Consider the following 15,829-nt stretch of genomic DNA (forward strand, 5'->3'; position numbering starts at 1 on the left):
CCGGTGATGCAAGCTACACGGGGGTGGGAAAATGATCTTTCCCTTCACATTCCTCCTGTACGATTGAGAAATCTAAACAAAAAAAACAAAAACAAAAAAATCCACGCCACTAACAATAGCGAGCAAACTGCCTCAAACGCAGCAAATAAAGATTTCATGACAGGACAAAAAAAAAAAAAAGTACACAGCGTCGCATGAACACAACCACCATTAAAAACGTGATTCCGAAGTTGAAATCGGGACAAGCTGATCTTCGTTTATGTACATTCTTTCCAAATCAACGCAAAACTGCTTTTCTTCCTTTTTCCCTTACAATGCGAGTGTCGTGCTATTGGCGTGGAAGCTAGGGGCTGGCGCTAACAGGCTCTCAGTCGTGTGGGGGCGGGGTCTTGCATGGTTCTTGCATGGTTCTGGAGCTACAACTGAATCAACGCCGACTCCAATGTTGTTGTTCCTCGGCGAACAAACAGTCAATTGAGCGAATCGACGAGTTTTTTTGCGATAGAAATGACATCATAGAGCAATGAAGCAAAAAAAGTATCTGAAAATGGAATATTCCGAGTTAAGGCTTTAAGATTTGAAAAAAAAACAAAAAAACTTGACGCTATTGGATGAGGAGGACGGCGTGCTCCCTTTCCAGCGATATGTACAGAGTGAGCACAGTACACTTTTACACGTGTGACGCCGCCCCCCCACCGACGCCCACAATAACTACTCGGTTTGATAACAGCACGTTGGTTGCCATGGCGTCCGTGTCAAACTATACAGGAAACGCCAGGTTGTGCTCTGATCGCTTAAACCTGTCAGTTGTCGGACTTGATGGGGGGGGGGGGGGGGGGGGGGGAAGAGAAGACAAGGTCCGATCCCGATTTCGACTTTTTGTGTGCAAGAGCCACAACCAAGTATGGTCGGATGCTACAGGGAAAAAAAAAAAAAAAGGTGGGCATATTTACATATGTCTCTCGTAGATGGCGTGGCCTTTTTGTAAATGGAGATTGTTATCATCAGGCGACACGAAACGCGGTCTTTGTTTGACACGACTCGGCTACATCGAATGTTGCGACCTGCACGGGATTGACACGACGCTCGGATGGAACCGCGTGACCATTTTTCGGACTGGATGGAGTCGTGTGGCAGAGGTAGGAACAAAAAAGGACGCCGCCTATAAATAGCAACCACTGATCACCTTTCTTACCTTCAGCTTCTCTTCAACACACACACACACACACACACACACACACTTAGTGCTTGACCATTCAATACAACAGGCAGTCAGTCGTTCCCTTTTTAGAATCTCAGTTGCTGGTCCTCGACTCGGGTTAAAGTGCTGATTTTTTGTAAGGGTAGTCAGGCTTGCTGGGTGACCTCCGGTCTCTGGTGATGTCCTCGTTGACACTGTTCCTGCGGGGCTGGGCTTGAAGCGGCCCCGGGCCCGAGGGTGACTCCACACCGATGACCATCTCCTCCGGCGGGGGGGGGTCTCTGGGTGCGGCTAGTCTGTCCTCGTAGGCGTCCATGTTCCCGCTGGGTGAGCGCAGATGTCCTAAGCCGTGAGTCAGGTCCGTTTCGTTTGAACGCCCCCTCGGCATGTGCCCCATGCGAGGCTGGACCCCCGAGGGGCTGACCCCAGAGGTCATACCGAGGACATCCAGTCGTAGCGGGTCCGGCCCTGTTCGAACCTGGGATTGAGAGTCGGTGATATAGGTGGGGGTGAAGGGTGCGGAGGGGGCGCAGCTGTGGCTGTAAATGTCTGGGCCCACAAATGTGGGCAAAGGATGCGTGGAGGACGGAGATGAAGGACGACAGGAGAAATCGTACAGGTCGGGGAATTCCGCTTGCGCCTCCAGTTTGGGTTCAGGGGCGTGTCTCTTGCACGAGTGCCCGTGTCCAGGAGCGTGGCCGTGGCTGTGGCGGACGGAGGGGCAGGGCCCGTGGGGCGGGTGACGCCCCGAGGGAGCCATGGGGCTGTGAGGGCTTTCCCTGTCCATCTCGGCCATGTGCTGTTCCCTCAGGGACATGACGGAGACGCCGAGTGCGATGTCGGGCATGAACTCCCTCATGACCGGCTCCATGCCCATCTGAAATAAAGACCAAACTTGTGAAAGTGGCCTTCAGGGACACAAACACAAACAACTGAAGAAACGAAAGCAGGGGTTCCCAACCACCGGGCGACTTTAGTTTCAGTTTAGAAATCTAATCAGAAGTCGTGATCAGATGACGACGTTCCCAAGTCGAAGCGTCCCTGATTTTCATACATCTACACAGAATAAGGAACCCCGGCAAGGCGGGACACAAAGTCGGGAATCAGACACACTCACCGCTTGCTGTTCTGAAAGCAAACCCATAGCTTGCGGGTTGGTGCAGTCCGGGGGCTGGGGTCTGGGCACTGAGGCGTAGTCGGCGCCGGCGTGCTTGGCCACTGCGGGACGCTGACTGAGGGTGCGGTTGCAAGGGTAGGAGAAGGAACGGGTGGGCGTGGGCATGGGAACGCGGGGTCGCCAGGTGCCTTTGAGCTGAGCGTGGCTGGGTGTAGCAGGCGGGTGGTACGGGGGAGGCGGAGGAGGGAGAGGAGGGTGGAAGCCCGCTACTCCTTCCATCTCTGCGAACATGCTATCCATGGCCGGGCTGCTGTTTACGCGGCATCGACCCACCTGGCGGAGAGCCAGAATTGGACTCTCGTCTCCGAATCGCTCATCAGGAAAGAACTTATACGGGTTCTGAAGAGATGAGAGACAAAACAGAATTTTTTTTAATCTACTGTGACGTTTTCAACCAACTTGGGAACAAATCAAAATCAAATCAACTTTATTTGTATAGCACTTTTCCTGCAAAGACATGGATCTGCAGGCCGTGCCATCGGGGGACCAGCACCCGGGCCCCCCGACTCCGACAGATGGGCGAACTCCCACATTAAAGGGAGGAACCCCCACCCGGCCGGGTCGAAGGGACCCAAGGATGGCACCCCCTCAGCAGACCCGACACAGCCCCCAGTGTGGAGGACCCCCCTGAGGAAACACTGGAATTAAAAGCTGAAGACTAAGAGCATAAAATAGGACTAAAAAGATAAAAACAAAACACTGGAGTTAAAAGCTGAAGAGCAAGAGCAAAAAATAGGACTAAAAAGATAAAAACATAACAATGGAGTTAAAAGCTGAAGACTAAGAGCAAAAAATAGGACTAAAAAGATAAAAACAAAACACTGGAGTTAAAAGCTGAAGACTAAAAGCATAAAATAGGACTAAAAAGATAAAAAACAAAACACTGGAGTTAAAAGCTGAAGACTAAGAGCAAAAAATAGGACTAAAAAGATAAAAACAAAACACTGGAGTTAAAAGCTGAAGAGCAAGAGCAAAAAATAGGACTAAAAAGATAAAAACAAAACACTGTGGAGTTAAAAGCTGAAGAGCAAGAGCAAAAAATAGGACTAAAAAGATAAAAACAAAACACTGGAGTTAAAAGCTGAAGACTAAGAACATAAAATAGGACTAAAAAGATAAAAACAAAACACTGTGGAGTTAAAAGCTGAAGACTAAGAGCATAAAATAGGACTAAAAAGATAAAAACAAAACACTGGAGTTAAAAGCTGAAGACTAAGAACATAAAATAGGACTCAAAAGATAAAAACAAAACACTGGCGTTAAAAGCTGAAGACTAAGAGCATAAAATAGGACTAAAAAGATAAAAACATAAGAAAAGTTTACAGTCCTGCTTTTCTCCGCACCTGTAGTAGCTCCGTGGCTCCGTCTGCCAGACCGAATTCCCGAAGAACTCGCAACTGGAGCTCGTAGCTGACGGTGGCGCCCTCGCCGCAGTTGAGGGCGTACGCTCGCTGCACCTGCTCCGTGTGCCTCAGTTCCTGAAGCCTGCGGATCATCTCCTTCACCACTGAGAGCTGCGGCACTGGAAGACACACACAATAATAATAATAATAATAATAATTAACATGCATAAACATGAAATTAAATCCAACTTGAGAAGGAAGCGGAGGGAATGAAGCCTCGCCGCTTCGTTTGACTTCAAAGTGAATATTTAGTAACCCGTTTTCACCCCCCCCCCAACAAACCTGGGATTTCATTGGCCACTACCGATGGGGCGGCGGCTGAGTTCACGGACATTTGCTGGTGGTTGACCATGTGACAGCACTGCGGCACGGCGTTGTTGACCATGTAGAGCGTGTCGGGGACGTTGGACATGCGGACAAGTCGCAGGCGCACCAGATCGGTCTGCTCCACCATCATTTCATCCAGCACCGACTACGGGGCAAACAGGAAGTAGACGGTGAATTAGGTGAGAAGTTGTTTCGCACTTGATTGACAACATGCATGCTTGTGAGTCTTACCTTTGCCTCCTCTACGTAAGGAGAGAAAAGACGAGGCCGCACGTAGATGCCGGCGTTCTTCTGTCTCAACCAAGCATTGGCTTTCCCGCCCTCGGCGATGGGGAGCATATCTGATGGAGGCGTGCTTATCAAACCTCTCTTGAGCTGTGGACGAGAGAACCGGGCATGGGATCCGTGCTTAATGTGCCAAGAACACCGAGACATGACCATAACCAGGCGGGACAAGGAGGGCTCACTGCGTCAGACAGGACGTCGCTGTGCGGGGGTAGTATGTGCTCAGTTCGAATGAAGGGCAGGAGCGGGGACAGGATCTCCTTGAGCTCCTCCGGGTCCAGGTCTCTCCTCTTTACTCCTCGCTTGTTAACGCTGTGGGCAGTGCCGCTCAGCAGATTGGGCTCTGCAGCAGCGATATGAAGAAGAAAACGTTATCTTGGTCTAATTAACCGGTTAGCACAGCTAATGACCATAACATTATCTTAGTCTAATTAACCGGTTAGCACAGTGCTAATGACCGTAACGTTATCTTAGTCTAACTAACTGATTAGCACAGTGCTAATGACCGTAACGTTATCTGAGCCTAACTAACCGGTTAGCACAGTGCTAATGACCATAACGTTATCTTAGTCTAGCTAACCGGTTAGCACAGTGCTAATGACCATAACGTTATCTTAGCCTAACTAACCGGTCAGCACAGTGCTAATGACCATAACGTTATCTTAGTCTAGCTAACCGGTTAGCACAAGCTAATGACCATAACATTATCTTAGTCTAACTAACCGGTTAGCACAGTGCTAATGACCGTAACGTTATCTTAGTCTAACTAACTGATTAGCACAGTGCTAATGACCGTAACGTTATCTTAGTCTAACTAACTGGTTAGCACAGTGCTAATGACCGTAACGTTATCTGAGCCTAACTAACCGGTCAGCACAGTGCTAATGACCATAACGTTATCTTAGTCTAGCTAACCGGTTAGCACAGTGCTAATGACCATAACGTTATCTTAGCCTAACTAACCGGTCAGCACAGTGCTAATGACCATAACGTTATCTTAGTCTAGCTAACCGGTTAGCACAGTGCTAATGACCATAACATTATCTTAGCCTAATTAACCGGTTAACACAGTGCTAATGACCGTAACATTATCTTAGTCTAACTAACTGGTTAGCACAGTGCTAATGACCGTAACGTTATCTTAGTCTAAATAACCGGCTAACGTTATCTTAGTCTAACTAACCGGTTAGCACAGTGCTAATGACCATAACGTTATCTTAGCCTAGCTAACCGGTTAGCACAGTGCTAATGACCATAACGTTATCTTAGCCTAACTAACCGGTTAGCACAGTGCTAATGACCATAACGTTATCTTAGTCTAACTAACCGGTTAACACAGTGCTAATGACCGTAACATTATCTTAGTCTAACTAACCAGTTAACAGAGTGCTAATAAATAATAAACATTATCGTCCAGTCTCGTCAATGAAAACTCATGACTCGTCACATTTTCGCCATCAAAGAGGCACGTTTAGCTCATCGCAGTCTTATTTTCATCAACGAAATGATCTTGTTATCCTCGCCGTTGACGGAAACGACACTGATTAGAAATGAACTGACTAAAATGTGACGAAAACAAGCATTTTCATCCCAAAGACAAAGAAATAAAAATAAAATGGCTACCAAAAACATCACAGGTATGTGATATTTTAAGAAAAACTGCTTTTTTTGGGGGTGGAAGGGATTTTGCCCATCATCAACAATCCTTATATAAGACATGGACACACATCTTTGCTATTCTGTGCTGTGTAAACTAAGGGGACTAAAATGGCAATGGCAGAGGTTTGTTTTTTCATACAGAAACATTGGCTCTGTTTGATTTACTTTGAAATACATTTTAGAGGCCGTGATAAGTGTGAAATGTCCTCAGAATCATTGGGGGCTGTGCTCAGAGAATAATTATAGTGTATTATCTTACCCCTGTCTGCCATCCTCTTAATAAGCTGCTGCTCGCCCCACTTAACAACATACTTGAGAATGTCCTGCTCGCTGGCCTGCAAATGAGAAAAGAGCAAGGGGAGAGGAGGAAGAGGGGAGTAGAAGGAGAAGGAGAAGGAGGGGGGGCAGGAAGACACAACATAATTATCAGGAGGAGAAGGTCAGCGACTTGTCAGGGGAAAAAAAAAAAAAACAAGCTGTTAAATGAGGATAAGGTGACAATGCAACATGTTGGGACAGTGTTCCAGCGAAGGTTCAAGTCTGGTTGGCTTGTTTGCGTAGTTGGATTACAACATTTCACCTCAAGAGTCTGGCCGGAGGCCTAAGTAGTTTGGCAGCACCGATGACAGCTCAGCTTCTGGGTTTCAAGCTTTTTTCCTTTGGGAATGCCGCACTAAAAACGGTGTTAGGGAGGAAGAGGCTTCCTAATTGCCGGAGATGCTATTTGAGGACATCGGGGTTTCCGATACAGTCATTCATTTTCTGCCGCTTATCCTCACGATACTGTCAAATAAAATATGCCACACCTTGGAAATTAGTTTTTTTTTCCATTAAAAACAATGTTAAGTAACCCAGTGCATGAATGGCCATATATATGCTTTATCAGGGGCTGAAGCCCCCTAAAATGTTCTTAAGCCCCCCTAAATAATTTGAGTTTTTTATTTTTATTTTAAAAATATTGGATATTTTTTATTTTTTTTATTCATTTTATTTTTTTTTAACAAAAACAAAATCGCTGATAAATTTCATATAACAGGGCAAAAGCAGACTACTAATAATAGTAGTAATAATCAGAAGAAGAATAATGATGATAGTAATAATAATGACTGGAATGTTGTTAGCACTATAGCTGACATATCTATAGTAGCTATGGTCAGTGGTGTTTTTAGGAGGGCATTTTATATATATATTTTTTTTTTATGAAAAAAAAATTGTTTTTTATTATTTTTTATTGATTTTTATTTTTAACAAAAAAAAATCGCTGATAAATTTCATATCACAGGGCAAAAGCAGACTACTACTAATAATAGCAGTAATAATCAAAAACAAAAAACAAAAAAACAAACAGATCACCAGCGTTTGCTCACCTGAAGGTAGTCAGACTGGATTGCGTTGAGAAGGTGTTCCTTGCCGAGCTCGTAGAGAACATCTGAGGTGACAACCTGACTGAACTCCTCGCAGAGGAAGTGCATGGCCTGCCTGTGCACCCACTTGGAGCCGTAAGGTTGGGAGCTCCACTTGAGGATGGGCACCAGCGAATCGAGGGACAGGCTTTCCACGATAATGTCCTCGCAGCCTTTTTGGGGAGACGACAACGACGACGACGATGAGAGAAGAGTGAGACAGTGAGATAAATCATTCTATCGTTTTTCTGCAATCATCTTGAAGCGTTTCAGGTCGTAAACGTCTGAAACCAAGAAGCTATTCACACATTTGTACCCCCCCTTACATCCACACACAACCAGGGAGTCTCTTTCAACTAACCTCCACATCCTCCTCACGATGTTTCTGAAATCAGAGCACATACCAGAACAGCGGGCAGGCAGTTTAACTCCGCTACTACCGACCCACGGAAATTCCTTTGATAGCTTCATGTTGTTTTTTTTGGGCCTCATTTTACACGTGATGAATAAACACGGGCGCCTATGCCAAGGTGTACACACAAAAGTATGCGTGGTTTTAAAAATTACAAATCAACCAACACCCTCTGAATGTTAATTCTTCATCTTCATCTAATTCTTCCACATTCGGAAAATTAAGTGTGGCGTGTTTGGGGGGGGGGGGGGGGGGGGGTTTCCAGTGTATTTTCTTCCTTTCAGTTCCCGTTGCTGTCTATGTTGTGTCCATATCGTTATTAGTCATTCTTACTTTCTCTCTGATGACATAACCAAGTAGCTTCTATGACTGGCATCCAATCAGAGGAGCGCTGGGGTAACAGTTATGGGATGACGTGGAATTTTCCACCGCCGCTGACACTTGAGGAAATTGGAAACATTGACTTTGGAAAGGGGTAAGTTTGGTTTTGGATCACGCAGTGATCAATGTGTAGGCAAATAACACATAAGAATGTTGTAATCGTACAAAACCTTAAATGAAAGCTATTTAGCCTGACTCCAAGTCTTACCCTTAGGTAGACGCAGACAGGAACCAAAGTGGTGTCGAAAAAAACATTCATTCATTTTCTACCGCTTATCCTCACGAGGGTCACGGGGGCGCTGGAGCCTATCCCAGCTGTCTTCAGGCGAGAGGCGGGACACACCCTGGACTGGTCGCCAGCCAATCAAAGGGCACACATAGACAGACAACCATTCACACTCACATTCATACCTATGGACAATTTGGAGTCGCTAATTAACCTAGCATGTTTTTGGAATGTGGGAGGAAACCGGAGTACCCGGAGAAAACCCACGCATGCACGGGGAGAACATGCAAAGTCCACACAGAGATGGCCGAGGGTGGAATTGAACCCTGGTCTCCTAGCTGTGAGGTCTGCACGCTAACCACTCGACATGACCATGAAACATGTAACTAATCTAACTAAACATCTTTACTAATACTAAGCTAATTATTGTATTTAAAATGAGTTACCCTAATGGTTGTAGCCCATGAATCACACGTATGCTTCACGCTGAGAGATGCTGAGCCAACTGAAGTCAGCCTTCTGCTACATCAAACACTCCAGCACCATTCCAAAGCTGCAATCCCAGTACGGAAAAGCCAAATGCAACAAAAAAACTTTCTTACAAAAGAATCTGAGAGGGAACATAGACGGAGAGAGCAAGGTTCTTTAACCTTGAAATAATGCTTTATAAGGTTTGTACATTTGCTGATGTTTATACAGTTTGATATATTGTTATTTCCGGTCCATATGTATATTTTTACCTGTTACCACTTTGTTTTTAATTATATCATGCAATATATATGCTGTATTTTCTGGACTATAAGTCGCTTCGGAGTATAAGTCGCACAAGGCCAAAAATGCATCATTAGGTAGAAAAAAACCTACATAAGTCGCACTGGAGTATAAGTCGCATTTTTTGCGGGTAATTTAACTACTTGACCAAAACAGACATTATGTCATCTTGGAAGGCATATTCTAACAATAATAAAAGAATAGAAAACAGGCGGAATAGGTGTAAGATATGCTAACACAATGGTTATTCAGCTACACAAAAAATAAACAGAAATGAACAGAAAAGGTGTCCAGTGTTTATGTAACATAAACAGTTTTTTTATTTATAAGTCGCTCTGGAGTATAAGTCGCAGGAACAGCCAACCTATGAAAAAAAGTGCGACTTATAGTCAGGAAAATACGGTATATATATATTTTTTGTTTTGTTATAATTGTTTTCACGAGTCACTTTAGCATTTTACTGTCAACTTTTTTTATTTCTATGTATTGACTGTTAATTAATTAAATGAATGAATGAATTAAAAATGAATCTTGCATTATTGTAATGTGTTTATGTATTTACATGTGCGCTGACGTCTCGGCCAGGTCACCCTTGCAAAAGAGATCTCGATCTCAATGGGTTTTCTACCTGGTTATATAAAATTTTTTATTTAGCTTTTATTTATTTTCTATTTTTATAAATGTTTTTCCAGTGCTGGTTGTGCGCTGCTATTACAGTTGCTGTTTTGCAATAAATGTCACAGTTTGGAAAAATGTGTGCCTCTTATTAAAAAAAAGATGTTCAAAATGTAGAAATGTATGCACCTTACTGTATGGTAGGAAATATATATTATGGTCTATTTTATCATCTCATCTGCCTATGTCTCAGGCAGCAAGCGGTGAAGGGTGGTGATGAAATGAGAATCAAGTGGTGTCCCATTTCTTACCGGCCCTCGGTTTTAAAAGGTCGGGGAAGGGGTAAGACAAAAGTGGAAGGGCTGTGGGGTAGAATTGGGATTCGGGCTTAAGAGGAAGCGGGCAACTCAGAATAGTCGAGAAAAGCAAAGCAAAAAAAAAAAAAAAGAAGAAGCTTTGCCTTTGGAGTTGGGTTATAAAACCAAACCAAATGACTACTCCAGTTTTTTTCCCGCCAGCTGTGTCGCAGTGTTTGACAATCTTCTCTGTGCCGTCTGTCTTTCCCCAGCTATGTGCATCATTAGCCTCCGCTTGCTGTAAAGCAGCCACACATGCAGAAAAGTAAACACTCCCAGCCAACGGCTTTGCTCCGCATTAAGCCCATTGGCATTCACAGCAGCTTCCCCATCTACAAAACACAGAGCTTTTATTCCGATGATAAGAATCAACATTATATCTAATATGATTTTTTTTTTCCACGGTTGGTAGCCCTCACACAGCAGCAGTTCAGCGTCTGCCGGACAAAATATTGCCGGTGGATGTAAATCAAAGTGTGAGCAATGCCACTTAAAATGAAGCAGGCCGCAACCACAAGTGCAAGCCCAGCGAGGGCAAAACCGAAGAGCGGTACACACAGCGCCCGAAAACCACATTGGCCCTCTCTGCATGGGCACTTGAAAAATTAATAAGGCTTTTAATATTGGTTGATAGCTGGGCGGAATGGCACTCTCGTAAAGGGATCCGTGTCTGGAGGATAAATAAAGACAGATGACGGCCCTCAGCTGCTGCAGAAAACACCTCCACGGGCTTTCACACATGCGTGACATTGAGTAGCGCGGGATGGTGGTGACAGTGTGACGGATGAGAGGATATTTTCCTTGTCCAGATCCTGAAATAAACCTCTTTGCGGGCGGCTCTTGAAGAGACCTGATGACTACTGAAACCTTCAGCTCCTCCAGTTTGGTCCAAGAGCCCAAATTTGATTTTATGCGAACTGGCCGTACTGATATTTGTCATTATGACATCTTTTGGCAGAAGGGGGGAAAAAAAGAAAGGGGGAAAAAAGGCGAAATCAGCACATCTCCACAGACGCCCTTCCAGCTGCGGTACATTCAAACTTGTATAATATGACAACTTGAATAACAATGTACATAGTGGCTTATTTTGGACCAAAAGAAGACAACGTGTGACAGGTTGAATGCAGTTTTACTGCTAAGCCTGGATGCCCAAATGCAATAACATAATAAATTCAAGTATCAAATTCAAGTAGACATATTAGATTAGATCAGTGATTGGCACGTTTTTTTTTTTTACATTGTAAAAATCTTGTGGCACACCACTAACCAAAAATGTTCCAAAATGTCACCACGACCTCACACGTGCATCAATAAGTCTATGGGAGGAACAAGGTAGGTGTTGCCACACGGACCAATATTACATTGCTATGCTAGTCTTTACACCACAGACACTCCACAGTAGCCACGTTTTTACATCACCACTTTTTCTCTTTCCGAATCACCTTTCGGGAAACAATGGTATCCATAGAAAGGAATATTCCAATCTCTTGTCTACATGCGTTCGTGAAAATCAACCAGAATAGTCAATAGGGCATGCCCAGTAAAACGTAAACATCAACATCACGTGATACCGACTTCCGCAAGTTATTCTTTCACTTGTTGGAATAACTCTGTATTGCCAGTTTTTCGTCTGTCCAGTCTTGAAATTTAGTTTGAATCAAAAACCAACTTTGCTTAGTCCAGTGCCGATTGCTGGCCTCCATTTTTAAAAGTGAAGAACGTCTGGATCTGCGTGTTACGTCATATCTGAGCATGCGCTGAAAGAACGCACCCGGGATCAATTTAAACAGGAAAAGATCAAATTCAATCTTGCTAATATTTTATAATTAAACTCAGGACATGTTTTATATAGATATATATTTTCTTTTTTAATAAAACTGGACTTGTGAATAAAGTATAGAAGGGTTTAGATTCTGTTCCACAGATGGCGCTAATGCATACGAAAGCTGCTTGCCAACCGCCAATAAACAACAGAAGAAGAAAAACACCACGAAGAAGAACTTTCCGTTTGAGCGGGTACAAGATACCTCAATCGGATTGGTTAAAGGAATATTCCATCCCTGTTTGAGCAAATAAACCAAATGCAATTGGAATATTTGGGTCCATGTATACTATTGACATAATGGCTATTGACATAATATTTGCAAATGATGATTAATAAATGTTAATTATAAAAAGTGATATTGGATAATTCCTCACGGCACACCTGACGGTTTCTCAAGGTACACTAGTGTGCCGCGGCACAGTGGTTGAAAATCACTGGATTAGAAGATAGATAGACTAGATATTAGAATAAAACACAGATAAAACAGCTTGGGGGAAGATGTTTGTGTCGCATGCATCTTCATGAGATGATGGTTATTTTGGTTGCTGAGGAAAACACAAATGGCATAATTAGTGACTTCAAAGAAACGCTACAGTAATAAGGGGAAAACGGCATTATGGGAAAGCACTTCTCAGTCACCAATACTGCTTGTTTGTTTTACTGCTCCAAGTACACAGATTTGGTTGGGAATGTCACCCACTCTCACTGAAACTATTTTTTTTTGAAGTGCCACTTAAACCTGATCTCTTGTCATGCTTATAATAATTATGTTGTTTAACATAAACATAATAGTGTTTCCAGGTTAACAGGTACATCCCGAACTATCAATAGCTCGCCATCTTATCAGCTGAGTAGCTCAGCAAAACAAATGTGCTTATCTTCATAATGTAACTGTTCAATTCAGACACGGTGCCTGTATCTAATGAAAACTAAATAAGCACACACACAAAATAGCATAAAGGCAAAGAGCACAATGTTTGAGTAGAGATGTGCTTTGTAAACAAAGCAGGATTTAGATGTTGCCAATCCCATCCACCCATCCATGTTGCTTATCCTCACTAGGCTCGCAGGGTATGCTGGAGCCTATCCAATTTTGTTATTTTTAACTAATTAAATGTGGCCCGCAGGACACTAGTTTGAGGCCCCCGCCTTGATATGAAAGTTTAATGTTAGTGCGGCCCGCGCAAGTTTGATATGGATGCTGTATGGTATCATGTACCCAGAAAAAATTATTACGTTTGATTAATGTTCATGTTAAAGGTTAAATAACTGTTAATAGTTATCCTCCCTATCCGTGTGGAAGTGGTAAGTCTTTGGCTATTTAAGTTTAAAGGAAATAACTTGAAGGCTACCGTTTAGGTCGCTAGCTCTCTAGTTTGCGAGTTAGCATGTGTCTCAAGACCCTGCAGTTGCGCAATATGTTGTACATAAAAAGAGTATAAATGTGACTATAGTCGTGTTTTGTCATGTCTACAGGGCTCTAATAATGCTTTGTTCATTTCAATCTGAAAAAAATAATTTGTCTACCCACCAACTATATGTGGATTCTTAAGTTTTTATTATTTGCCATTTTATTGTTATTATATTTATTTATTTATTACTGATTGATTGATTTTCTTTATTCTTGATTTGTTTATTTATTTTTCATCTTATTTTGTGTAGAAAAATAAAAAGTAAGATATTTGAGAACAGTGGAATTTTTTATAAGAGCTTTTCATGTAGAAAATTGAAACCAAAGCAAAGTTTATTAATTTTTCTGTTTTTAATAAATGTGTTGTTTTTTTTTGGAAAACCTGATGCGGCCCAGTCTTGCCCAGACCCGAGCTCCAGTGGCCCCCAAGTAAATTGAGTTTGAGACCCCTGCTTTATAATATATATATATATATATATATATATACGTATATATAAAGTATATATAGTATATAAGTATAAATGGCTCTTACATGTACCTTATTACAAGTCAGGGCACAAGCAAATAGATTGAGGTATGTGCGAGTGCAGCATTACTACGCCTAAGTCCGGCATGTTTCGAATGACCTAGCCTAGTGCATTCTAAATCTTCAAGATTCAGCGTGCAGCAATTCAGGAGAAGTCGTGACGAGGAAGAAATGGCAAAAGAAAAAGGTGCGCTGACAATGACATACATTGCCTTTCAAACCAGGCGCGACTAGGAGAAAAATGTGTTCCCATCAACGCTAAGCATGAAAACAGTCGATTCTGGGCTGCTGCTCTGCAATGTTACAATACTCACACGGAATCTAAAGACAACGGCGGTAGCGGCAGTTTGAGGGAAAGTTCAGCTGCCACGATTCATTTAGCAGTAAAGCCACAGACGGTATCAAAATTTAAATTGACACCCCGCACAGTATGCAGGCCTACAGTGAGAATGTGATTTGAAAAATGGGAATAACAGGAAGCTGCAGTGCAGGCAAGGGTGGGAATTTGGACAGGATGACATCGGGTGAACCTCAACTATCTTGCCACATTCCTCACCGAGGTTTCATGGGAACTGATTAGTGCTGCACAACTCGGCGGGTGAAGGCGGAGAGGGGGGATAAAAATACCCTCTCACAGGGGGTTGTTGAATTGAGGGAGTGGATTGGGGGGGGGGATGGCACCATTTGCCTGCTCACCAGCTAAGCTGTCAAGAATGACAGCAACAGCTCCCGGGTGTGAGATGGTGTCTGATCAGCTGACCGTGCGTGATTGTTTACATCAGACCAACACGCAGCCCTTTAAGAGTGTTGACGGATTCACAACCCGTCAGTCTGAGCATATGAACCAACGAGGCTTCCTAAAATACTTTTTCACAGGCATAATTTTGCTCGTGGAGTCCATTATGTAAGATGCGCTACATAGTCCTTCCAGATTCCACTTAAAAAGATGCATTTGACTGCCATTCTCAAGATGAAACGGCCCTGAGTCATGTAGACAATGTGAATCGCTGTACTACCATTGTGATAGCAATTTTCTGCAAATGAATGGAGGATGATGCCAAGGAGTTGGAGGCCAATACTGTATTAGGTATTGATTTGCATACATAATAATAGTAGATCACTAGAACACAAACAAAATATTATAAAAATATATATACTTCCCATCTCCAGGATGCTAAATAATCTCCGCCATATAAAATTGGGGGGTTGACAGAAAAAAACAGTTCTTATCTAGTGTGACCACCATTTGCCTTATGGTCATATCATCTTGTACTTCGGTACGTGACAAAAATAAAAAAAACAATAAAAAAAAAAAAATTTAAAACTTAAACTGTACTATGGAAAGCAGGAAGTGAACAAATGTAACAGTTACTGATTGTAAAAGTACCAGATGGAAGGGTAGGATTTAATAAGCTTTGCTTCTTCCTACTCTTTTTGGACATGTGGAACTGTGAACTGATTATGTGATGCATTCAATTGTAATCTGATGCATGTTCAAATGAAATTAAACCATTACCATTAAATACTGTAAACACAAATCCTCGTATTTTTCTGACCCTTGCCGATCGTCCCAAACACTGCATATATATTTGCAACCCGTATTATTACTCCATTCCAAACAGTATAGCTTCAACACCCTTGACCTCACAGAAAGCTGTACAGTCTGGGCGGCAGAAGTCATATTTGGAATATTTTGACATATGATTCATCTGCCTTTAAAGGTGGAACGTTTACTTAAGAGTGGAAAAACGCCCTCGATGAATGTGTGTTTGGAATAACGACAAAAGCAGGCCAGAGAGGTCAAAACCAAGCAGACCTTAAGAGGGCAATGTAGCAATGCAAGCCATATAA

At 43.0% G+C, this 15,829-nt stretch overlaps 1 protein-coding gene across 3 annotated transcripts in view; it reads right to left on the minus strand.

Annotated features, from left to right (window-relative positions):
- Nucleotides 1-846: 846 nt before the first annotated feature.
- btbd7 (BTB (POZ) domain containing 7) overlaps nt 847-15,829 on the minus strand; it is a 31,005-nt gene continuing 16,022 nt past the window's right edge. For 2 of the 3 annotated variants that reach the window (XM_058090732.2, XM_078796232.1), the window contains 8 exons: nt 7,420-7,628; nt 6,312-6,387; nt 4,576-4,736; nt 4,340-4,483; nt 4,064-4,253; nt 3,722-3,900; nt 2,319-2,717; nt 847-2,078 (listed from right to left, as the gene is read on the minus strand). In XM_058090732.2, the coding sequence (XP_057946715.2) occupies nt 1,320-2,078; nt 2,319-2,717; nt 3,722-3,900; nt 4,064-4,253; nt 4,340-4,483; nt 4,576-4,736; nt 6,312-6,387; nt 7,420-7,628 (2,117 nt within the window). In that variant the 3' untranslated portion in view covers nt 847-1,319. The remainder of the gene's footprint in view (nt 2,079-2,318; nt 2,718-3,721; nt 3,901-4,063; nt 4,254-4,339; nt 4,484-4,575; nt 4,737-6,311; nt 6,388-7,419; nt 7,629-15,829) is intronic. The other variant, XM_078796233.1, reaches the window with a different exon arrangement.

The sequence above is a fragment of the Doryrhamphus excisus genome, linkage group LG14, assembly GCF_037039965.1.
Source record: "Doryrhamphus excisus strain RoL-2023G ecotype Guam linkage group LG14, RoL_Dexc_Guam_v1.1, whole genome shotgun sequence".
Classification (NCBI taxonomy): Eukaryota; Metazoa; Chordata; class Actinopteri; order Syngnathiformes; family Syngnathidae; genus Doryrhamphus; species Doryrhamphus excisus.